This window comes from Myiozetetes cayanensis, unplaced genomic scaffold, assembly GCF_022539395.1.
Source record: "Myiozetetes cayanensis isolate MyiCay16 unplaced genomic scaffold, myiCay2020 scf4, whole genome shotgun sequence".
NCBI classification, from domain to species: domain Eukaryota; kingdom Metazoa; phylum Chordata; class Aves; order Passeriformes; family Tyrannidae; genus Myiozetetes; species Myiozetetes cayanensis.
In genome coordinates, this window is record NW_026087631.1 from 1,221,452 (window position 1) to 1,245,662 (window position 24,211).

At 43.8% G+C, this 24,211-nt stretch overlaps 1 protein-coding gene across 1 annotated transcript; it reads left to right on the top strand.

Annotated features, from left to right (window-relative positions):
* The first annotated feature begins 1,089 nt into the window (after positions 1–1,089).
* HABP4 (hyaluronan binding protein 4) lies at positions 1,090–23,822 on the top strand. Its single transcript, XM_050329900.1, has 7 exons — positions 1,090–1,450; positions 12,039–12,186; positions 13,071–13,232; positions 14,177–14,260; positions 20,135–20,303; positions 22,018–22,194; positions 23,283–23,822. The coding sequence occupies exons 1-7, from the start codon at positions 1,162–1,164 to the stop codon at positions 23,337–23,339; spliced, it is 1,086 nt and encodes a 361-aa protein (XP_050185857.1). The 5' UTR covers positions 1,090–1,161; the 3' UTR covers positions 23,340–23,822.
* Positions 23,823–24,211: the final 389 nt, after the last annotated feature.

The following is a 24,211-nucleotide window of genomic DNA, read 5'->3' on the forward strand; positions in this document are numbered from 1 at the left end:
CCACAGACAGGGAATCATTCCCACACACAGGGAATCATTCCCACACACAGGGAATCAATCATTCCCACACAGGGAATCATTCCCACACAGGGCATTCCCACACACAGGGAATCATTCCCCACACAGGGAATCATTCCCACACACAGGGAATCATTCCCCACACAGGGAATCATTCCCCACACAGGGAATCATTCCCACACGGGGCATTCCCCACACAGGGAATCATTCCCACACACAGGGAATCATTCCCCACACAGGGAATCATTCCCCACACAGGGAATCATTCCCACACAGGGAATCAATCATTCCCACACAGGGAATCATTCCCACACACAGGGAATCATTCCCACACGGGACATTCCCACACAGGGAATCAATCATTCCCCACACAGGGAATCAATCATTCCCCACACACAGGGAATCAATCATTCCCACACAGGGAATCAATCATTCCCCACACACAGGGAATCAATCATTCCCACACAGGGAATCAATCATTCCCCACACAGGGAATCAATCATTCCCCACACAGGGAATCATTCCCACACACAGGGAATCAATCATTCCCACACAGGGAATCATTCCCCACACACGGCACACCCGCAGCTCCTCAGGCCGCGCGCGCGGGGGGTGGAGTTGGGGGGGTGGGAGCGACACCTCGCGAACCACCGAGCGCGGCACCGCATTGGTCAGGAGCCGTGACTGACAGCGCCGGCGCAGCGCGCTGATTGGCCGCAGCGCGGCGTTCGGGGCGGGGCGAGGGGCGTGGCCCAGCGCCCCTGTTGGCCTCTCTGTTTCGCCATTGGCCGCGCGCGCCGGCGGTGGGCGGGGCCGGCCGCGGTTACAGGCGGTGTCGGCGGGGCCGCGCGCCCCATGGCCGCGGGGCGGGGCGGGGCGGGAGGGGCGCTCCGGGCCGGGCCGGGCCGGGCCGGGCCGGGTTTGGTGGGGCTGGGCTGGGCTGGGCCGGGCCGGGCTGGGTCGGGCTGTGCCGGTCGGGCCGGGCTGGGCTGGGCTGGGCTGGGCTGGGCTGGGCCGTGCCGCGCCGCGGCGGCCGCTCCTCCTCTGCCGGTCGCACCAGTCGTGCACTCGGCTCCCCCGCGGCAGCGGGCAGCCCCGGCGTGGCGGCTGCCGGGCGGGCGGGCGGAGGCGCCCCCGCGCACGATGGACGGGGCGATGCGCAGCCCGGTGGCCGCCGTCATGCAGGAGAGCTTCGGCTGCGCCGTCGCCAATCGCTTCTACCAGCTCCTGGACGACGAGTCCGACCCCTTCGACGTCCTGCGCGAGGCCGAGCGCCGCCGGCAGCAGCAGCGCAAGAAGCGCGACGAGGCGGCGGCTGCGGCGGGCAGAGCCGGGCCGGGGGAAAGAGCCGTGCCGGGGGGCGGCAGGAGGGAGAGCCAGAAGGAGCGCAGGCAGCCGGCGGGCTCCGCCGCCGCCGAGCCCCCGCAGACAGGTACGGAGGGGCGGGACGGAGGCGGGAGGGCACCGGGAGCACTGCCCGGTGGAGCCATGGCCCGGCCCGGTGCCCGGAGCGCTGTCCGGAGCCGTGCCCGGAGCGGTGCCTGGCGCTGGGAGCGGTGCCCGGAGCGGTGCCCGGTGCCCGGTGCCCGGTGTCCGGAGCGGTGCCCGGAGCCGTGCCCGGTGCTGGGAGCGGTGCCCGGTGCTGGGAGCGGTGCCCGGAGCGGTGCCCGGTGCCCGGTGCCCGGAGCTGGAAGCGGTGCCCGGTGCTGGGAGCGGTGCTGGAAGCGGTGCCCGGAGCGGTGCCCGGTGCCCGGTGCCCGGAGCGGTGCCCGGAGCGGTGCCCGGTGCTGGGAGCGGTGCCCGGAGCGGTGCCCGGTGCTGGAAGCGGTGCCCGGTGCTGGAAGCGGTGCCCGGAGCAGTGCCCGGTGCTGGAAGCGGTGCCCGGTGCTGGGAGCCGTGCCCGGAGCAGTGTCCGGAGCGGTGCCCGGTGCTGGGAGCAGTGTCCGGAGCGGTGCCCGGCGCTTGCCCTGCCCCGGCAGCCGCGGGGTCCCGGCAGGGCCGAGGGAAGCCGCGTTTGCCGTGGGGAAGGCACACCTGGAAGCCCCCGCGGACGAGGCGGTGGCACGGGAGCGTGGCGCCTGGCGTGGCCGTGCTGGAGCGCGGTCCCGACACGGTCCTGGGGAGCGATCCCAGCCCAGAGGGCCTTTGGAGGTGTAAATGAAAACTTCAGCCCCTAAGAGACGAGTGCAAGAGCGTTAACTTCTCCACGGCAGCGTCTGTAGCTTGCCTGCTGGTTGAGCAGCCCTGTTGATGCCTTTCATCACCCTGGCCATTATCCTTAAGTGTTTGATGCTTCCAGGCTTGTTTTCCCAGTACCTGTGGGTCTTCTGGCATTCCAGCGTCTTCGGGGTTCTAGGAACAAGCACAGATTCTCCAGGAATCTGTGCTTGTTTTACCTTGAGCTTACATTGATGCACCAGCCTTGTTTCCCGGGTGAATTCTTCAGCACGGTGTTCAGCAGTGGCCGAGGGTTGTATGTCAGACGCTAGATTTTGACGCGTGATGTTGGTTGATGAAATAGGGAGTTTGTACCAAAAGTCTTGCCCGGCCCTCTTTGCATGAAGACTTTGCCGTGCCGTAATTTGGAGGCACCTTTGTGAGTCTGATTGTTACTACAAACTGGTATTGAGCTGCAGGTTGTTAGATTCAATATAGAAAGTATCCAAGGGCTGGCCGATTGTTTCGAAACATGGAGAATCTCTGCACCGAAGATTCTGGCTTCAACCTCTATAGTCCCTATTCGCCTGCAGCAAGCAATGAAGCTTAACACATAATCTTTAATTAAGATATTTCTTCCTGTAGTAAAGGCAATTCTTTTAAACTCACCGTAATTGACTCGTGTGTTTTAATGCCTTGGAAAACGGCCTTTGATTCCCGGTCGTTGCTCCATCAAGTTGTTACCGGTGCTGGCAACTCAATTGCTTAGGCTCAGTTGTTACACTGTTCCCTGCAGCAGTTAGTTGACCATGTGGAGCAGAGACTCTTTCCATGCCAAATCTCTGCTGGCTAACGAGCATCTTAGGGGGATGTCAACAAAGCTGTCACTGTCCCTTTGGGCAGTGATGTGAAACTCATCTTTTTGAGGTTCCTCTGTAGTTATGTGATGTTGTCAGAGATCACTGCATGTAGTAACAGCTTATTTTATTTAAATTCTACTTTGCTGTCTCATTTCTGTATCAACAGAACGTGTAGGTCTGTTCAGTGAACAGCAGACTCTCAAGTTTTGATGAAAATGTTCTTGAACAGGAACTGGTGGTTATCAGTGACCCACTAGGAGCACGGTAGGATGTGAAGCCCATCCTTTACCTCCTGCTTGTCTGTAGACAGTATTTTAATTCCGTGGTAATATACAGTGGCTTTGTGGAGTATTTTTGACTGTTCTCTTCAATCTTTGTGTTAGGGAACACATTTTCTCATGCAGAGACATCAGACATGTGCACCTTATTTCCTGCTGATTTTAAATGGAGAAAAGACTGCTGGCTGTTAGTCAAAGGGAAGGACCATTTATTTTAAGAAGAGTTATTTCCAAAAAATGCACTTTCTTTTTAAAATAAAATGGCTATCCTGGATTTTGCGTGTGCTTTATGTTTGCCTTGGGTTGTTAAGAAATAAGGACTGCTCAGGATGCTAAACCAGGGTAGGTAGTCAAGACTTGGTCTTAACTGTGTGTTCTTTTGGATGTGCTGTCTTAGCAGAGATCACCCTCCTAGTTAGGGCAACTACACAGTGATGGGGTAGCTGACAAATACAATGTGAATGGTGTGATGAGGGAAAAATCTTCATTTTTTTTGTAAGATGGGGGGACAGCTTTTTGGGGGGGCCATACAAAGTTGATTTTTTACACAGGGTTCAACTGGAAAGCTTCTGGATACTGTAAAAGGTTCAGAGGAGTATCAGCTTAACAGCTGAGAATGAGTAACTTCTTGGGAAGGTCCTCGAACTAGTTCAGTTTGGCATAAAACTTCTAATGATGGATACATTGCTAGAAGAGTGCACTTCTTCTTGGGGAAATAAATAATATTGATTAAAATTACTAAATGGTGAAACTAATTACTATTATCTTTAAAAAAAACCCCAACAAACAAAAACAAAAAACCAAACTTTAAATAAAGACTTTGTTTCCAGGCTTTCTTACTGATTTTTTTTTTTTTTCCCTCCTTGTTTTGGGCATAACTAGCTTTATTTCACTGATTAGGAATTAAACACCATAAAACAGCATCTAGACCCACCCTAACAGCTGAAACAGATTCTGGTGGTATTATGGCTGAAATAAAAAAAATCGCTATGTATTACACTAGTGTTGATAGAATCATCACATCACAGAACAGGGTTAAAAGGTTGGAAGGGACCTTGAAGGATTGTTTGGTCTGGTCTGGTCTAACCTCTCCTGGGAAAAACAACCTTGAAGAGATCATCTGCTGCCCTGTCCAGCTGCGCCTTGAAAGCCTCCACCTTAACCCTGAGGAGGCTGTTCTGGAGACCGATACCAGAAGGACATTTCTAACAGAGATAAAATCTCTCCTCATGCAACACATCCCCACTCTTTGCCCCTTATCTCCGTGTGGCTGCTTGTGAAGAGAGAGCCTTAATCCTCCCTGTAGCCTTTCAAGGACTGGGAGAGTGTGATGTGGCTCATACCAACCCTTCTCCAGGGAGGAGAGACAGAGCCCTTCCAGTCTTTTCTCAAGTGTTTGCTTGCTGGGGTTACAAAAAGGCCTGCTAAAAATTTAATGATTTTTGGTTTATTACTGTGTTATTTCTTGAGCATATTAAATCAGAACAAAAGGGTCTTTACCTTTAGAAAGACTCAAAGCAAACCTAGAATTCTGTCTTGTAGTGTACAGTATTTCGAGGGACTTTTTTGTGGTGTTATATTTTAAAGTTAAAATGGAATGTTTACTCACAAAGTTCTGTAAGTTGACATTTTGTTTATATGGTTCTTCACTGCCTTTTTCAGAGGAGTTTTTACTAAATTTCTGGAGGTATTTTCAATTTGAAGCAAACCTCCTTAGAGGACTTTACCAGGTAATGCAATAGTTTGACTTTTAGAGTCCAACTATTTAGTATGAATTGACCTTAATGATGTATTTTTTTGTCTTTTACTGACTGTTGTTTAAAAAAACTCTTTTTTTGTTTCGCAAAACTGTGATTTTTTTTTTTAGACTGTATTAGCTGAGGATTTGGGTAAAGACTGGTTGTAGGTATTGCAGCTCTTGTAACTGCACCTCTTAATGTTAGCTGAGTTCATTCTTACCACAGTGACCAAACTGCATTTGCCAGCTCTTTATTCAAAAGGCCTAGTTGCAGAGCTTGCATTCTTTGCCAGTCCAGGCAAATTGAATTTGTTGATCATGCAGTAATAAGCTCTGTGCTTTTGAAATCTCTAAACCTTTGTTGCTAATACCTCTAAAAGGTTTTCTTCTTTCGTGTACGTTTGATGACTTTGGTACCATGTACATGTAGTCCCTGAATACTGTGTGTTTGGATTTTTAGCTGTGTTTTAAGTTAATATGGCATGGGAAGTTTCTGGGCAGTTTTGTCTTAGACTGGCTGCAATTTTTTTTATTTTAAAATAGTTTATCCTGATAGCATTTCTTCAGCTACAGTATCATAAGGATTTTCTAGAGGAAAGCTGTAGTAGGTAATTCTGTAATTCAGTGAGTACTGGCACACATGAAAACAGAAGACTACAGAATAGAGTCTAGCTCCATGTGTCTTTCTTTGGTGTGTTGCATGTAATAGCTGCAACGGTTTTTTTTGTTTTTTTTTACTTTGGGACAGTCTGTTACTATTTTGCAAGTCATGTAATTAGCTATGCTTTAGTTCACAAAATTAATTCAAGTTTGGTATTAAAATCGCATGGACACACACATTCAAAGGGGAGAAAGTAAGATTGTTTGTGGAGTCTTAAATCTGCCACTCTCTGAAGTGTAGCAAAATAAATACCTGAGAGTGTGAACTGGCTTTTACTACTTCCAGTTATGCAGCTTTGTTGTAAAGGAAGATTAAGTTGTTAGGTAAATTTCCTTACCCCAGGATTCCCACAGCTGAGTCTGACATCCAGTTTCTGGGGAAGGAAAAAATTAGTAATTGAATGGTACTGCAGCTGGTACAGCTCAAGCTAGGTGCTTCCCAAGAGGGACCCAGAACAGAGAAATCCCAGGGATTTTGTACCCTTGCAACCCATGCACCTGTTCTTCCCACACTTCACACACCTTGCATGCTCCTCTGACTCCAGTGGTGATTTTCTGTCACGGAGTCCTCTTGTTCCTTACCACATTCTTTCTCTGTAGCTATTTTTGTCTGGATGGGTTGCAGCTTTTGCTGATAGTCGTGGCTTCTTAATCTTTTCGTTTGCACTGGTCTCAGAGCCTCCCTTTACTGTAGCTAAACAATAGTACAAGACTAGTTCAGCATTTCAAGGTGAAAGTTTGCAGCTTGCTGCCTAAAGCTGCAGCAACTTTAGCTACTTTTAGAAAGCAAAACTACTCTGACGAGTGAATCCAGTGAAAAGGATTCAACTAACTACACTTAATTCACAACAGTTCCCTGGTCTTCTTTGGTTTTAAGCCTTCCTGCAGTTATGTCAAAAAGAGCTCATGAAGTCTTTCAAGGCATTTGACTACGATCCAGTGTTACTACAAGCAACAGGTGTGATATCCTAAAGCTTTAACAGCAAAACAAGTGCACAGTAGGACAGTATATGACTCTTCCCATTTAGGCTCTGGCTTGGATTTCTGTGAAGGTGCCTTAATGCCTCATTGGTACCTCCTCTCCAGGTTGTGTATCGTGTACCTGTACCTCAGGTACCACTGAGCATGCTTACTTTTTTCTCTCAAACCTTTTTTTTGCACTGGGTCAACTGTTCATCTTCATCCGAGAGGCTCTGGTCCTGGGTATAATTGTTCCTGTTGATGGCAGCCCTAGATGCTGGCAAGGGGTATTTCCCAGCATAGCAAAATATCCCAAAGGAATATCCCAATATTCCTAAACTTCAGGCCATTATAAACCTATCTGACTACAAGTCTGAGTAATTTTTTTTTCTTTTTTTTTTTTTTTACCTTCAGTTGAAGCCTTTTTTACGAGCTGGACAGTGTGCTACAGGAATTTCCCTTGAAAGCCTAATGGCTACCAACAGCATTTGGGTTTCAGATCCATTAGAAATATTATTTTCTGCTGAAGTAAGGGACTCTCATTCTTTCCATAGCATACCCACTGCATGACACACTCCAAAAGCGTATTTAGAATCAGTATAAATAGTCACTTGCTGGTCACGTTCCCACCGGGCTACTCTTACTGATTCAATTAATTTGGCCTCTTGGGCAGTTCACCAGGGGTTGGAGAGGTTCTGTTTCAAACACCTCACAGTGTCTCACCACCGCTTAGCCCCTGTGCTGTTTTCTGTTTATGTGGCACCAAGATCCACTGGTGAACAGGATTAGACCTGAGGTCTCTAGATTTTGCAGATCTTCCCGTGGCTGTCCGGAGAGAAACACCTCCTCCCAACAGCCATGGTGTGGCTCACTGCTGGAAGGGACAAGCAGCAGAGTTGCTGAGTTCAAAACACCACATCTTTTCAGAGTAACAGCAAGTGAATTAATGATTTTAAATTCAGAGCAACGTGTTTTTCGAGGGGACAGTGATTGTGTGGAATGTCATTTAAGAATCGATTCCACCTCATATGGTGCACACACAGTTGTCAGGTGACCCAGAACCAATGTTCTATTTATAGCTTGGAAAATCCTTTCTTTCTCTGGACTCCACTTGCTCTGCCTTGGTAACTTCTTTCAGTGGTTTACCTAAGTCCCCTAGACCTGGCATCTGGGTTTTTCAGTATCCTACTGTACCTAAAATATTCCTCACAGTTGTTTTCTTTGTTGCTGGTCAAGGTAGTTCTGCCATAGCCTGGGCCTATTAATTAAATTAAAGTCTATTAATCTTTGTCCTTTTTTTACTATTAATACTAGATATTTTATTTTCTGATGACACAGCTGCAGCTTGGAAGTTGCTTAATTGCCTGAAGATTTCATGCAGGGTGGTATTTTGATAAATCCTCATCTAATCTGTTCTCCATGAGCAGTATACGAGTATTATATGATGATGCACCCACTCTCAAAATTCTGTGTGCCAGACACCTGTTTGTCTGGTTTTGAATGCTCTTTTCATCTTTCTAGGAAGAAGGTTACTGTTTTAGAGCTGGAGAGTGTTTTTTTTCCCTTTGTGTTTTTTTATTTGTGGGTTAAGCCAAAACCAGCAGTTCTGCATCAGTGCTGATTTTACTCCACAGCTTTGTGGGTACAGTTTTCAACATTTCTGGTATTTTTGGCTCCTTTTGTAAGCTTTTGGTTCCCATAATTATTATGTATATCCTAATTGCCATGCAGGCAATGAATGTAATCCCACACCTTGGGTTTGCAAGAGGTCTCTTCCTAATAAGCATACTAAGGAGTCTTCTGCCATGTGAACCTTCCCCAAACACTCCTGTTTGCTCCTTGCAGCAGTCCCTCAGCCTGTGAACTGCGTGCCTGATGCCCCCTTCCCCTGCTGTGCTCCTCACATAAAGGAATGGAGAAAGCAGCAAGGTTTCTGGTTTAGCTTGTCCTCACTGATGGGCTCTTTTTTCTACAAGAAAAACTTTTCTCTTAAAACTAGAAAAGTAAAAAAAAAAAGGTGAGAGCACACTCTGTCTCAGTAGGGGCCAGTGAAGAGCCACACAGCCTAGAGAAATGCCTCCTCCCAAGCACAAGTCCCATTGTTTGAGGACAGACAATATGGATAGAGAAGCTTGCTGAGAGCTGGGCAACACCTCTGCAAAGGCATCTGGATTTTGCTGTGGTGTTCTAGGTCCATCTGTTCATACATGGGTGTCCAGTGTCTGGGAAACAAGCAATGCAAGTCTTAGAAATGCAGTTTCTGCTTTTCCAGCTGCAAATTCTGTGGTACATGCTTATTAAAAACACTCCTCTAGGAGGTCTTCTTGTCTAAGTGCTGCACTGTAAGTAACACTAATACTGATAGTAAAGTGCTATTGTGGGGAAAATGAAATCTACTCTAGTATTTTAGATCTGTTTGATTTAGAGTTTTAACAATGGCTTGTAAAACCAAGCCTTTTTCTTTAGCAATATCTAGTTCTGGTACCTGTAATTTTAGTATTTACAGGTGTTTTTCCCTGTAACAATAGCTCAACCCTCTTCTCCTGGAATTAAAAAAAAAATAAAAAAGGCTGTGTCTGTTGAGACAGTTTAAGCATCATATTTCTTTGATTCCTCGCTTAGAAAGTAAAGCAATAGGCAACTTATCCAAGAGAACAGGCTGGTGCAGTAACCTTCCAGGGGAGCTGCAGTGAAGTGGAGAATGGTGGGACACATCTTCAGGTGAATGCAGATTACAGATGTAACTGTAAGACACAGAAAAAGCACTTTAAGGAGAGGCTAACCTAGGTAACTAGGAAAGAATGAGCTTCAGTTTTCAGCATGATTTTTGTAAGACCTCAAGCAGATGACCCACAAAACTCCTGAGGGTTTTTTTGGTGTGTGATTTTGAAGAAAGCCTGCACACCAGTCAGTATATGCAAACAACCAGGCAAAGCTGGGGTGTATTTGCAGGGGTAGCTAATAAGCATTTGAAGTGTAGCCCATTCTTTTTGAGTGAAAACATTATGGCAGTGCTATACAAGATTGCTCATGCTTTGTCTTGGGGTTTTTTTTCCTTTTTTTTTTTTCTTTTCTTACATGCAGAGCTGAAGGTTGTGTTAGAACTGATTTACAAGCAGGTCCCAAACTTCTGCCCTGAGGGTGCCTTACCTTACTAGGGAGGTGTAGGTGCTACAGACTGTTTTAATCATGTCTGTCAAACCAGTTACAGGTGGGTTTTTTTTACAGGTAATAAATGCCACAGATAATCCTTCTAGTGTTTAAAATCCGCGTGCAGTAATTGTAGCCACCTGTTAGAATCAAAGTGAAATGGCCTTGCACTGGAACTGGAGCAGAACTGACTGCTTTGTCCAGGATGCTCACTGCTAGTGACATGTAATACACTGGCACATCTGGCAACAAGGCATGTTTTTGGGTAACAGAACCAGAGTCTATCTTGTTAAAATTACTTTTGCCTTTTTTTTTTTTTTTTTTGGCGTGGCTTTACTGGTTCTGAGGAGCTCTTTGAACCTGGAGGTGAAACTGAGGTTAATACTCAGTACATAGGGGAGGTGGTCTCTGACTACTGCATTCCTGTCAGATTAATCCCTTTGGAATAACTGAGGCTTCCGATGGCCAACGAGGGGATCAAAAATAAATAAAAATGCAGTCTTCCGTTGCAGTCGTGCATTCAGGCCCAAACAAAATAACTGAAAATGAGGTCAGAAATGAGTGGTAATTTTTTCCACAGCAAGATTCCAATTTGGAAATAACGCTTGTGTAGCTGGTAGTGCAGCTGAGATGTGTGTAGAGCAGACACGTTTCCCCAGAGCATGTACAATTCTGTTTTTTGGTTTTTTTTTTTATGGTTTTGCTTTTGTGCCCTGGTTTGAAAAGCTTACTCAAACACCAATTTCAAAATGAAATGTCCTTTATCCAGAGATAACATTGTAATTTGGGGAATGCAAATATGCCCGCTGCTCTAACAGTTGAGTAGTCCTAGACCTTGAGAAGAGAGAATTACTATCTTCTGTGTATGACTGTCATTACTGTATAACAAAAAGCTTTATTTACCTCTCTCCTTCCTTTTTTCATGGAGTGGACAGTTCTTTGAGGTTCTCTTTTGAAGGATGATGTTAGACTTCATGCTTGCCACCTAAGCTTTGATCAGAGACCTTATATGGTCACTTCTATTGAGCTAGGAATTAATTTGCATCGTAATATTGTGGCATAGAATAGGCCCTCCTGTCTCTGTGTGCCAGCAGCAGAGGCACAGTGGCCAGGACTGTCACTTGTTCCCTGACCTGAGTTCAGCAATTGTCTCAGCATTGCTTCTCATGGAAAGAGTAGCCCAGTTTTGCTGGTTTGAGAGCCATCCTCCTATAGTTCCTTGATTGATTGACTTCAGCCAACACCCTTTTCAGTGTAAGTGTAGAGGCCTAGCAGGGAAAAGGCTTGCTTGCTTCTGGAGAACTTTGCCCCAGATGGAGCACAGAATTTGGGAAAATCAGGTAGGAAGTACATAATGAACCCTAATCTGCTAGATGTAAGGTTGAGTGGAAAACCTCAGTTTATTCTCTCTTACAGTGCACATTTTCTCTCCATTCACCCAATCTCATCCTCCTTAACCCCAGCAATGGCTGAACAAAACCCTAAAAATCTTAAAATACATTTTATCTTGAAATATGTTGACATGCTAGAATTAGTTGCGTTGAAGCCTTTCTGCTTACTCCTTGGGTTTCTACCACTTAATCTCAGTGTCCTGTAGTGTTGGTGAGTGGTCCTTTCTTCCATAAAACATAGGACCCTGTGAGGTGACCCTGCTCTGGTTCTTAGATACCATGGCCAGGACCTTGGAGTAGAGTGGGAGGCTTAGACTTCAAAACTGAGCTCCAGACTGAGCTCGTCTGGCAGGTGTGGGGTTTCATGATCATTCCTGTCTCTAAGGGCCCTCCTCTTGCCCTCACTCACTGCTCCTGCAGCCATCCTGTGATTACTCTTTTCCACTGAAGCTTCTCTGCCTCACCCTGTAGTATCCTGTCAGGGTCTTTGACAGAACACGAAACAGTTTTTGTTCTCCTTTTCTGTGACTTAATGTGAGCAAAATTAAATTTTTCTCTAGACTCTCTTTTCTGGAGACGTCTGACCTGTGTCAAAACCTGTAGTATTTTTGCAGGTTCCTCAGCACAGAAGAGGTAGTAATTGTCTTTCAAACAAGCAGTGTCTGGCAACATTAACTGTGAGGGCTTTTAATGTTTTGGTGGACTTGAGGCTGGAGAAGGTAAATCCGAAGAGTGTAAGGGTGTGATCAGCTCCCTTCAGTGAGGGGTTTGGTAAGAGCAGCGCGGTTCCTAATGAGCTGTTAGTGATCTGTGTGTGTCTGTGCAGGCCAGAAGCAAGCACCTCGGCGGGGAGAGCAGCAAGGGTTCAGTAACAGGGGAGCAGAGGGGAAACACGACAAGGCTGAGTGGAGACCATCTCTCAGGGAATACCGTCCTGATGGAGCACAAAGACAAGCGGAGTTCCAGGTGGAGAGGTACGTATCATGCAGAGGATCTGCACAGGAGTGGGAAGGAAAAGTGGTCACCTTCTTAGGAAGCTGCTTCTCGCAGGAGCCAGGCATGATTTGAAGGCGTGATTGCATTCTTAGCACGTAGATTGGTTGCAAGACTTGGCCCATGCCTGTCAGAGCTGTAGTTCAGCTTCCTTGCGTGCTGATTTGGAGCAGTTTTGTTAGATGTTATAAATGTGAGGCAAAACGGAACGATGTAAAGGCCTGAAAATGTAACACTTAGTCTGCAACATATTCATAATGTTCATTTCTGAGCTCACGTACCAAACTTTGCAGAACATGTGGTGGGGTTCCAATTTGAATGACTTTTACTGTTCAAACTGGAAACAGACCTTTGCCATATTACTTACTGCTTGGACAGTGAATGCATATCAATTTTGCTTTCTTCATAAGTAGTAGGAAATTCCACCTAAACCTTTAATGCTTTGGAGTGTGGCTGTTCTTCCTTTACATCACAATAGTTGGTACTTAACAAATTGCCTGAAATTTTTAGTAATTGCATCTAAATCTGGGTTTACAGTGGAGCTATTACCTAATAAAGTTACTGAAGATTTGACAGTTTTGTAATGTTTGCTTTAACTTCTGTGATGTTTTCAGTGTTACCAATAAACAGCTGATCTTTCTGTTCCTGTTTGTTGTAATAATTCCTTCTGTGTTCAGTTGGTGTCCCTTTTTAATGACAAGAGTGAAACAACTGTACTGTGTGCTGTAAAAAGATGCCCTCCAAAAACTGTGCAGTAGCTGTTATGTACTGGTGTGTCCCACAGCTGCACAAATATGGCCATACGATTTTTTTTCCTCCTTTGTTCTGTAGAAACAAAAAATCTGACTAATTGTCATCTTTGTAGACCAGTGGAGAGATTAGACTGTGAAAGACCGCTAAGAGGCCGTGGTGGAGGACGAGGTGGAATGCGAAGCAGAGGAAGAGGTGGTAGAATAAACAGAAGTTTTAATGGCTTTGACCAAAGAGGAAAAAGTGAATTTGAAAGACAGAGTGGGAGTGACAAAACGTAAGTGTTCTGTGTGCTGTTTCTTGCTGGGAGTGGCTGGCACTGCAGCAGTGCCTCTTAAGTGTTCTGTTCCCTCCTCCTTATCCAAGCTGGTGGCAAAAAGTCAGTACTGGTTTTAGCTTGAGGTCCTAGTGGGAAAAAGCTCCTAAAGCCACAGAATTCTGTTTTCCTCTCTAGAGGAATGAAATATGGCAAAAAGGGTGGAGGGGGAACTGCAACTGCAGAGCAGTTAAAGTTGTTATGAGGTGCATCAGGTACTTGTGTCCACCGTAGATCATAATTTTCCATGGCCTACCTCTGATCATCATTTTCTGTTCGTCAGTTTCGTGTCTGTTTTTGAGCTTTAGAAGTGTTGCTTTCCATTATTGTTGTGATGTTTCACAGTTTTTTTAAACTTGTCTCCTTCATGACGGTAAGATTAAATTGTAGGAAAGGCATGATGATTGTTCACTTAAGACTGCCAAAACCTTTTGACTGGAGCCAATTTGTCTTTTAAAGGAAATAAGTTATGACTTTTCTCAATAGTCAGGTGAGTGTACTCTGATATTTAATGGCATTGTTCCAAAATGCTGATTAAAAGATTCAAACTCTGTTCGTTGGCTTGAAGCCCAGTCTCTTTTTCTTGAGTTTTGTGGATCATTCCTAAATTTCAAAACTGACACAGTTCAGTATGGCTCTGGAGCCAATACTTAGCTGACTGTACCATTGAAATGCATTTTCAAGTGAACAGGAAAATCAGGTTTTCCTCATTTTGTTAGTTGCTCAACCAGTCACTTAGTAGATCTTTCTGCTTATAATCAGAGCTTTTCTATTTTTTTTCCTTCTTCCCAAGGAATTCTGGAAAAAAAGTGATGTATTGATCTGCAAGGTACTTTTTTTCCAGTGTGACTCATGAAGACTTTGTGGTGTTTTGTTGTTGTTTTTTTTTTGTGTTTACTTTTCAGTGGGATGGAACAGGCTGCACCTGTGGAAGAGACTGCAGAAACTGCTGAACAGACAGGGACATCCGAAGGAGAGCCTCTGAGCAAGTACTGTCTGACTTAAATATTTTCTTTCTAAATGCAGAGAAAACAATTGATTCTTACTGTTGTATTGGGAGGCACACTTGAAATGTGAACTGTGAAGTTTTTTAGTGCACACATTTAAAAATAGAAAAGCTTTGTCTGTATTAGTGAGTATAAAAAATGCATCCCTAATTCTGACCAAAGCTTGATTTCAGGTGGCTGGAGGTTGCATTTAATTGCACCATGATGCTTATCTTCCTAAGATTTGATGATAATCTTTTAAGGAGGAGCTACGTATTATCTTTTACCTTTCTAACTTGGCTAATTTATGAAAACTACTGTGCTTTTTGAAGTTCTCTGAGAAGAGGTATTCAAGGTGCTTGTATAGTTGTACAAGCACATTTAAAAATGCACTAAGAGATTCCAAACCTGTCCTAATCAGTCACTAACATCCTGCAGTTCTCATCTATTCATGAAAGGCTATGCAGAACTTGTAAAACCTTTCTGGAAGTGCAGTGAGCCTTAGAAGTAGGGAAATGGAGAGAGGAATCTGCCCCTTGTCTTCTGGCTTTCATTGTGTTCAGTGTCTGGAAAGAATTTGCTTCTCAGCAATAAAGCAATAAAACACTGGCTTTAAGAAAAAGTAACTGGACAACTTTGTCCAAATAAGAGACTTGACAAATAATTAAATTGCATGTGGTGAGTATCTCTTAACAGGTGGAAGATGCCCAGGGTAGTATGTTAAGCTCTTCTGCTGCTGAGCAGCCTTTTTTACCTAATGGTGCAGCTCCAGTTATTAGTGATGTGGGCTCATTTCTTAGTTATAAAGCTAACTAGAACACAGAACCTGTGTTATGTGTTCAGGTTGTTTAACCCCACAAGAAGTTCTGTTGATATAGCCTTGATTCTTTTAATTTTAAAGTAGCTTTTAATACGTGGCTAGGGATGTGTACACATGGGGAAATCTGTCTTTGAAACTGAGTGACTTATGTGAGTGAGTCTTATGTGCTTAGGTTGGCCCTGCTCTGCAGAGCTGCTGTCTTCTAGCAAATAACAGGAGAGTTGGGCTGCCTTCTGCTTTTGCTACAGCCTCAACATTATATAGGGTTGTGTGTTTGTTCAGGCTACTGCTGGGACCCTTCCCATTTTCACTCCATAATGCAGTGGCTGCAAGGAAACCATTTCTTTTCTACTGTTTTATTGTAGTTAAGTGCTTTTGTTGAGAGAGAGATGGAAGGGTTGGGTTTGTTTCTTCTCTCGTTCTCTTTCCTGTTGTAACTGTTTCCACTTCAAATTAAACTGTAAAAAATGTAATCCTGGGAAGGGGGAATAACCTGCCTGCGTGGAGACACTCTGTGTGTCTGGTGTGGTGCTGGTTGATTTCAGTGTAACTCTGGAAGGAGAGTCTCTAGGCTTCTCTAATTTAGGGGGTCTTGCCCCGAGGACTGTGTTCCTGTTGCCATTCCACAGCTTCTTTTTTGCAAAGAACTGCAGGACAAGAGTTTCTTTAATTCTTCTGTAATATGAAGCAATGGGGATATGTTTTTTCCCATATCCCCAAATTTTTTTGAGTATATCAAAAATATCCATCTTGCCTGCATCAAGAACAGTGTGGCCAGCAGGAGCAGGGCAGTGATCCTTCCCCTGTACTCAGCGTTGGTGAGGCCGCACCTTGAGTATTGTGTTCAGCTCTGGGCCCCTCAGTTCAGGAAGGATATTGAGGTGCTGGAGCGGGTCCAGAGAAGAGCAACCAGGCTGGTGAAGGGACTGGAGCACAAGTCCTATGAGGAGAGGCTGAGGGAGCTGGGATTGTTTAGTCTAGAGAAGAGAAGGCTTAGAGGTGACCTCATCACTCTCTTCAACTACCTGAAGGGAAGTTATAGCCAGGTGGGGGTTGGTCTCTTCTCCCAGGCAACCAACAACAGGACAAGGGGACATGGGCTCAAGCTCTGCCAGGGGAAGTTTAGGTTAGATGTTAGGAAGAAATTCTTTACAGAGAGGGTGATCAGGCATTGGAACGGCCTGCCCAGAGAAGTGGTGGATTCACCATCCCTGGAAGTTTTTAAAAAGAGATTGGACATGGCCCTTAGTGCCATGATATAGTAATTAAAGTTGGATCAGGGGTTGGACTTGATGATCTTGGAGGTCTTTTCCAACCCAATCTATTCTATGATTCTATGATTCTATTTATATTATCCCAAATTGCATGCTGAGAGTTGGGGTTTGGTTTGCTGCAAAAGCGAAACCTAACCTAGACAGTGTAAAAAAAATACAAGGGTGGTACTGCAGGATAAGCTTTCCTCTCATCTGCTTCCTGTTGAACTTGTCTTCACAGTCGGAGCAATGTAGCACACTTTGTGTTCACTAATTCAAAGTAATAGACTTTTTTTTTTTTTTTATATTCAGTTCAACATACAGACTAATCAATTCCTATTCCTGAAGGATGTTTTCAGTGTTAGTAAGTTTATCTTCAAGCTTTTTTGAGCTATTTTTCTCTTTTTTGTTTTGCTTGATATGGTTGCTGTTGTTTGGTTGTTTTTTGTTCAGTTTTGACATAAAGCTATTCTCAGATCAGGCCAGAGATTCATAAATAGTTGGTTCAGTGTTCTTCTTCTATGGTAAACTTGTACAGTTGTTGTTTGATCTTACCTTGTTCAGCTTTGAATTTTGCTGTAGCTGGTGGTAATGCTCCTGTAAGTGCCTGTTTATTGGGAAAGATTCATGTCATTGACTTCTTAATAAAAGCTGGCTAAGGATTTGCTTTATGCAGCTGAATAATACAAAAGCTGTTCTGAGAAAGACTTGCTATGATTATTTTTAATGATATGAAAATAACAGCTGAGCTGAATGCCATTCCTTTCTGTTTGCATTTCTTCTGTTAAAAATAAAAGGTATTTTGTTTGTTGTATGCACAGTAATCGAGGCACAGCTAGAGGGTTGTGATCATCCATGATATGAAATATGAAATCTTTAAAGCAGTAGGAGCTGTTACTGAAGGCTCTTGTTCAGTGATTTGGTAGGACTTTCACTGTGAATCCAGTTTGCTCGTGTCCAGAGGTTGGACTTAGTTGTCTGGCAGTATTTTGTAAGCATGATTGTTCGTGTGCCAAGGAGCTTATTAATTTGATTAACCAAAACGCACACCAAGCAGTTAGTAAAAATGTGTAAGGTTAGAAGGCAGAAAGTAATGCACAGAGTGCACTTCCACGCAGGCTTGGTGCCCAAAATAACCTGCTGCAATTGAGTGTCTGTCCAAAATGTGATACGCTGGTTTCTGTTGCTGTGCCTCACTGATGGGATGTGTTTTCCCTTGGGAGTCTTGACATCCTAAAACAAATTTTAACTGCTAATAACCTAGCAGTTAAAACCATCCTTTGGAGTAAAAATCAAACCATGCTACGCAGCTGAAAAAAAAACCCCAAATATTTGCACTGTAAATCCACCAGTGTTTCCTTCAGAACTGGCAGCTGGTTGTTTTTGATAGATGTGTGCTTTTCAGAGCAATATCTTTATTTGCTTTTTGAGAGGTGAGGTTGCTGTATAGTGCAATGTCCTCGTGTTATCTTGTGGTCATAGCAATTTAAACCTGAAAGGGCTCTTTCTGACCCAAGGCATGGCCAACCATAGCTGTCACTTCTCGTGCCTGTCTAGCTGATTTTAATGTGCAGAGAGACATTTCAGTGTCCCTTGATGGTCTTTCTAATACTTAAAAAAACAGAAGCTGCTGTGTTAGATTTTTTTTTTCCTCCTGTCTTGCCTTGATATCACGGATATGCAAAACCTTTCCCTTTTTTAGTGTTTAGTGAACCTTTAAAGGCTTCTCACCTGCATCACGAGTTCAGTGTAGACTTCTGTCTTGCACTGCTGTGCTGGGCTTCCTACCTCTTCCCACACAGAAGACATCATTCAGTGTCCCAGTTTAATAGAGACCCTTTCATTGGTTTGCTTTCCCTTTTTTAATTCCTCTGGGTGTTTATTTACCACTACTATTGGTTTTCCAACACTTTCTCCCGAAACTTAAAGCTTAAGATAACTGATCAAAAATTATTTGGCCTCTTGCTCTTGAAGACAACAAATTGAAACATTTGAGGTGCAATTTGTTCTTAATGCTGTTACATGTGTAAGAGTATCTGTTGGTGTTTTTCTAGAAGTTTCACTAGTATTCTTTTTATTTAACTGAGTCCTTCTAATATAGTTTCAGATCTTAATCAGCATGGAACTACAGGCTACTTACCAGTCTTTTAACCTTTGATTTTTGGTTGATACAGCTGGAAATCTCAAAATAACAGGGCATGAAGGCATATCAGAGGGGGAGGTATGTAGTGCAGGACTTGTGTATTTGTTGTTCTCCTGCCAAGTGAATTTAAAACTGTGTTCATCCTAAAATCAAAATGAAGGGCTGCCTTACTGTTCAGTTCTGCTGCTAGCTGTCACATGTTGGGTGTCTCAGAAAAATACTGTCTAATTTTGACTGTCAAGAAATAGAATGGTTTGCCTCAAGATCAAGAGGGAAGAGGGACCAGGCCTGTTCCTTTATGGGCTATTCTGTAATGTACAGAACGCCCCAAACAAGTGTGTGCATTCTGATGGGCTGCTCCTATAACTTCAAACACAAAATGCACAGTTTACTGGCTGTCATTTGACTCTGCTTCTTTCCATGATAAAAATGTCTAACTTGCATCTAATAAACTGTATATTTACACTGGGGAAAATCACCAGCGCTTGGTAGAGGACTTGGAACAGCGACTGAGGGAGGAAAACCCAATCCATAGTTCTCCCACCACACGGGACCTAAGGAAAGGGTTTTCCAGGAAAATCAGTGTAAGGGAAACACTTCATTTCAGCTGCTTCAGTTGCTGTAGCAATAGCAGTTCTGCGTGGGGGAAGGGAGAAATGGGTTTCTCAAGTGGAGTAATCAGTGTGGGTTTTCCTGTAGTTCATGCCATTTGGCTTGTTTGGGCAGCAGTTACAGAGATGAAGTACTTTGTGCTCCCTGTGGGTGGTGCTGCTTGGCAGGGGATGGTGTCTGTAAGTATTATTGAAAGGTACACCTGTATGCTCTAAGAGCTGCTGGTCCAGGGCAAGCCAGTTGTGGTCAGCATCAGGAAAGCGGCAGAAGAGTAGTCAAGCAGTGGTCAGTGGAGAAGAATCCTTAGTTTTGTGCACCCTGTCTTCTCTGTGTGTCTTACAGACTTAAAACCTTCTGTCTTTGCAGTTCAAAAATATGCAGTATGTTTTCCTTGAATATATCATCATTATTGCACTTTGTGACAAATTAAAACTTGACTAGGATTAATCTGGTTTTTTTCTGGGTGATAAGTGCTGGCTCCTTGTGTGTTACTACATCTGACAAAAAAAAAAATTAACAAAGGAAATGTTAATAATTACCTAGAAGATCCCATGGTGTGATCATCATATCTTTTTGGTTACTGAAAACGACACTGAAACATGAATCCACCTCATTGTCCTCATGCAGGGAAGTCAATGAATTGGGGTGTTTTAAATCTGCTCTGTGGGCTCATTTTACTGTGGCTGTATTTGCTAGGGACAGATCCACTGCTGAACTGTAGGGTTAAGAATATGACAGATCAAAAGGCAGAGTGTTTTTTGTCTGGAATCTTAAGTGCTTGAATGAATGACGACACTGGATGAGCACCAGTAGAGGTGGCTGCAGATAGCATTGGTTCATATGACTGATTTTGAACAGTTCTCCAACTTGCATTAATGTAAAACTCTCACACAAAGTTACTTTGGGGAATAAGTGAACTTAAGGACAACGATTTGGTGAGAAATATTCCAAATACTTTGTTTAGTATCCTTACTTTAGAGATTAGTGTTCTTGTTCATCCTGGCATGTTGCAAGCTAATGGTTTTTACTTTACAACTATAAACCTTTAGAGCTGCTGAAGCAGAGCCAGTGGAAGAAGTAGTTCAAGAAATGACATTAGATGAGTGGAAAAGTCTTCAGCAACAGAACCGACCAAAGCCTGAATTCAACCTGCGGAAGCCAGAATCCACTGTCCCTTCCAAAGCAGTGGTGATTCACAGGTCAAAATATAGCCACGATGTAAGCATTGCCTCAGGAATTCTGTGAACTGTCCTTTATGCCCAGGATTAGGAAACTTGACGCTGTTCTTTCTTTTGCTGGTTTTAGTGTGATCTGAACAGACAAGAGAACAGTATCTAAGCTTTATTGCTTTGATGACATGTGGCCCAAAACTTGCTTTAAACTTACTGTGTGTTCATTTTTTTTCCCCTCTCTGACTGTCACACCTATTTTGTATGCAAATACATAATGTGCCAAGTTGTTCTACCTTATGGCTGAGTCTTAGAGATATAAAATGTGTCCTTGCTGCTGCCACCTGCGTAGATCTCTGGTAATGCTGCTAGAGAAACTTGGTTTACTAAAAACTTCTTTTCCTAACTCTGAATCCTGTTTAGCTTACTTGCCAGTATACACTTGCATGTATATATTAAGGTTTTGGCATTTGTCAGTCTGGATGCCAAGTGGTCTATTTTTCATCTGTGCTGGATCCCAGCTATCACTGTGCACTTGGAATATATGATTTTTTATTTTATTTTTTGAGTTTTAGGGTCCTGCTTCTAATAACTAACTCTGGAGGGATTGTTCTGCTGTGATGTGCTTACCCACTCTGCCCCTTTCCCCTGTATTTCATTTCATGGTGTTACTGAGAGGGCAGTTTCAGGGGTAATGTCTGGAGAGAGAGGGCAGGCTTCTTTCAGATCCTTGCTTACTTAGATTTCAGGTTTTGGGGGGGTCACAAAAGTATGTGCCTGTAGTCTAGCATGATGGAATTTTGGTCCTTGAAGTCTGCATGCGTTTTTGAATACATATTATCTTCTGTACAGCTACAATATCAACATCAGACCTTGCAGTTTTTTAAGGCTTAATCCCTTCAGATCACTGAGCACTTCTGGGGGCAGACACTGGCCCTGAAGTGGCCTGTGTTGTTTTTAGTGGGACTTTGCTGGTCAGAATTGCCATTATCCCCTGTTCCTCCTCTGAGGAGGTGGTGGTAGGGGTGGGGAGAATAACTCACAAACTCTGAAGAGAGTGTGCAAATGTGTGAAGAGTCCATACCAGTCTGTGCTTCTTGCCCATAAAGTTTCTGTTGTGGCAGTACCTGGTCAAAAGGAACACAGAGTGGGAGGCACAGGAACTGTGTAACATGGGCAAGTCAGATCCCTTAATTGGACATGGAATAAGTGGTTCATTATTGCATGGGATGAGTTAACATACATTCTCATTACTGCAGTGCCCATTAAACTTGTGATGGGCAACAGCCTGACATCCACTGGCTGTTGGGAGCACCCAGAGTTAAAACAACAGCAGTCTCATAGCTAAAGACATGCAGACAAGGGCACCAATTAGATAGCTTTATGGTGTGGCCTTTTGTCCATTACTTGGAGATAACTGTAGGAGTAAGTAGCTTAAGTCTGATTCTCTAGTCCCTCTGAAAACCTCCTAGATGATATTTCTGAAAAACCTCTTCAGTATTACAGAGCTGGTACAGAAGATTTTGTTGCCAGGAGTCTCTGAGCCAACAAAGAATTACCCCAGGCATCTGGGGAGCTGCAATTGCCTCATCCCTGTTAAAATCCTGTGCGAGTGAAGGCCTGCCTTCTATTCCAGGTGTCATCTTGATTTATTTGCTGCTTAGTCTGTAATACAAGTGTGTGTGTGTGTGTGTGTGTGTGTACTGGGGAGGGGAGAAGCTTGTACATGGAAATTGTGGGCTTTAACCAGATCTTCTTTTTAGTTGCAAAAAGAATGCTTTGAAGATGATCCTCATGTCTTTCGGAAACCCGTGAATGACATCACATCTCAGCTGGATATTAATTTTGGGAGCCTTCCCCGCCCTGGCCGTGGATCAAGAGGAGCACGAGGTGGTCGTGGCAGAAGAGCTGAAGAGATCAGACCTCAATCAAAAGTAGTGGTAATGGTTTTTACGAGTTTTTATGAGTGTTTTGGTTGTTTTCCTTGAGGCTTTTTTGTTGTTTTTATTTCCTGTCTGGGGTTGTTGGTGTTTGTGTGTTTGTTCCACCACCTTTCTTGTGGAATTACTGATTTCCACAGTGCTAGACCTGTTTCTAATTCCTGCCTCAGAGCATGTGGGCCTGCTTATTTTGAGTTCCTGGCCCATATCGTGTTACTTTAAATGCTGGTTCATGCTCACAACTCTTAATGCACATATTTCAGAAGGTCTGATTACTAGATGCTGTAGTGTTGACTAGAGGAAAGAATGCAGTGAAGATTTGTTTCTGCAATGAGTTTTGACATAAATTGGAAAGTAATTAAAATGACTAAAGGCTTGTATCTCTTGGGAAAATTTCAGTATAGTTCAGTAATAATATTTTGATTACTGAGAGATTGGAAAATCTGTGATCCTACAGAATTATGGGTTCAGTATAGCCATTAAAAAACCCTTCTACTTAACTGTTTCTTTAAAAAAACCAAAACTATTTGCACACTGGAAAATGACATCTTTATTCTTCACACTAAAAGAAGGTCTCGGTTTACTGTGACTAAAATTGTTTAAGGCTGGGAACTTTCAGAATAATATGGAAGTGTTGATGCATTTGTTTCATCTGAATAAAAAAGGCTCTTTATAGTAACAGAGCATAGTGTTTAAAGCTACAACCCAATATAGTGCAGTAGTTTTAGAGAGTAAAAACATAGCAATGCTGCTTATAAAACCACACAGTATTTTGCTTGAGACGGCTTTACTTTTTCCTGTTCATTCAGTGCTGCAGACCTTATGATCTTCTGGCCCTCTGCAGGAGTAGATCAGCTTTATAAATACATTCACACTGAAGAAATTACAGTAGTTGTAACTTCCAAGATAGATGTTCAGGATTTCTGTGATAGTGATGGATACAATTTGAGTGGAAGTGGGATTTAGAAGCAGTAGCTTGGAACTTGAGTGGAAGAATGAACCCTTTTAAGGGTAAAATACATCTACATAGCTGTCAGACACTTTTGAAAGGCATTCATTTTTATAAAGCTGCTTTTCTTACTTTACAGGTGCAGCCTGTTGCTCCAAATCCTGATGATCCTGAGGATTTTCCAGCTTTGGCTTGAGGAACCGTCACGAATGGCGGCATCCCAAAGTAGCTCTGAATTAGCTGTGAGGAGACCAGTTTTGTGCTGGTGGGGATAAAGAAAGCCTGTTTCCTTCTGGAAAAGTTGTTTAGGTGTTTGGTGTGAAATGATTGCAGCTGTCTGCTAATAGAGTTGGGTCCTAGGAATGGATGGCCTGGGATGCTGTCACAGGTCCCGGTGTCTGCCTTCCTTTGTGAGAAGTGAGGGAAGGCTCACAGGGCTTCACTACCAGGCTTCAAATGAAGTTGAAAAGGGAACAGTGCTTTCAAAAAAACGTGTATATAGAGATTCTATCAAGTTCCTCGTGACACTGTGGTGAAATGCGAGCTGTGAACACAGCAGTCTGCAGTCGGGACTCTATTTCACTGTACATTTGAAAGCTGATTTCCTGAGTGAGGTGTATTCTTCAGGCAGTCACGAGTTGCACTTCTTAGCTTGGCAAATAAAGGAAAATGCTCACTGGTTTGGGTTTGGGGTATTATTTTAAGAAGTCAGAGTGGTGGAATGAAGCTTTTGCTGTTTGGATGTCTTCTGGAACAAAACAAACAAAAAAAACCCCCAACAACCCCACCCCCGCCCATGACACAAAAACCCCAACCAACCAACCAAAAACCCAACAATAGAAAACCCACCAAACCCAAACCACAAACAGCAGTCTTTACATCTCTCTACACAAAAGTGATCTGTAAAATTAAGGCACACAGATGCTTCTTGTTGACACCTGACTGTAAGTCCTACTTCAGTAACAAGATATAATCTGCAACTATCTTGAGATGTTTAAATTTAAGTTAAGTAATAATATTGAGCTAAAAGACAGAACTAAATTAAGGAAGCTTTTAATTCCAGCAGGA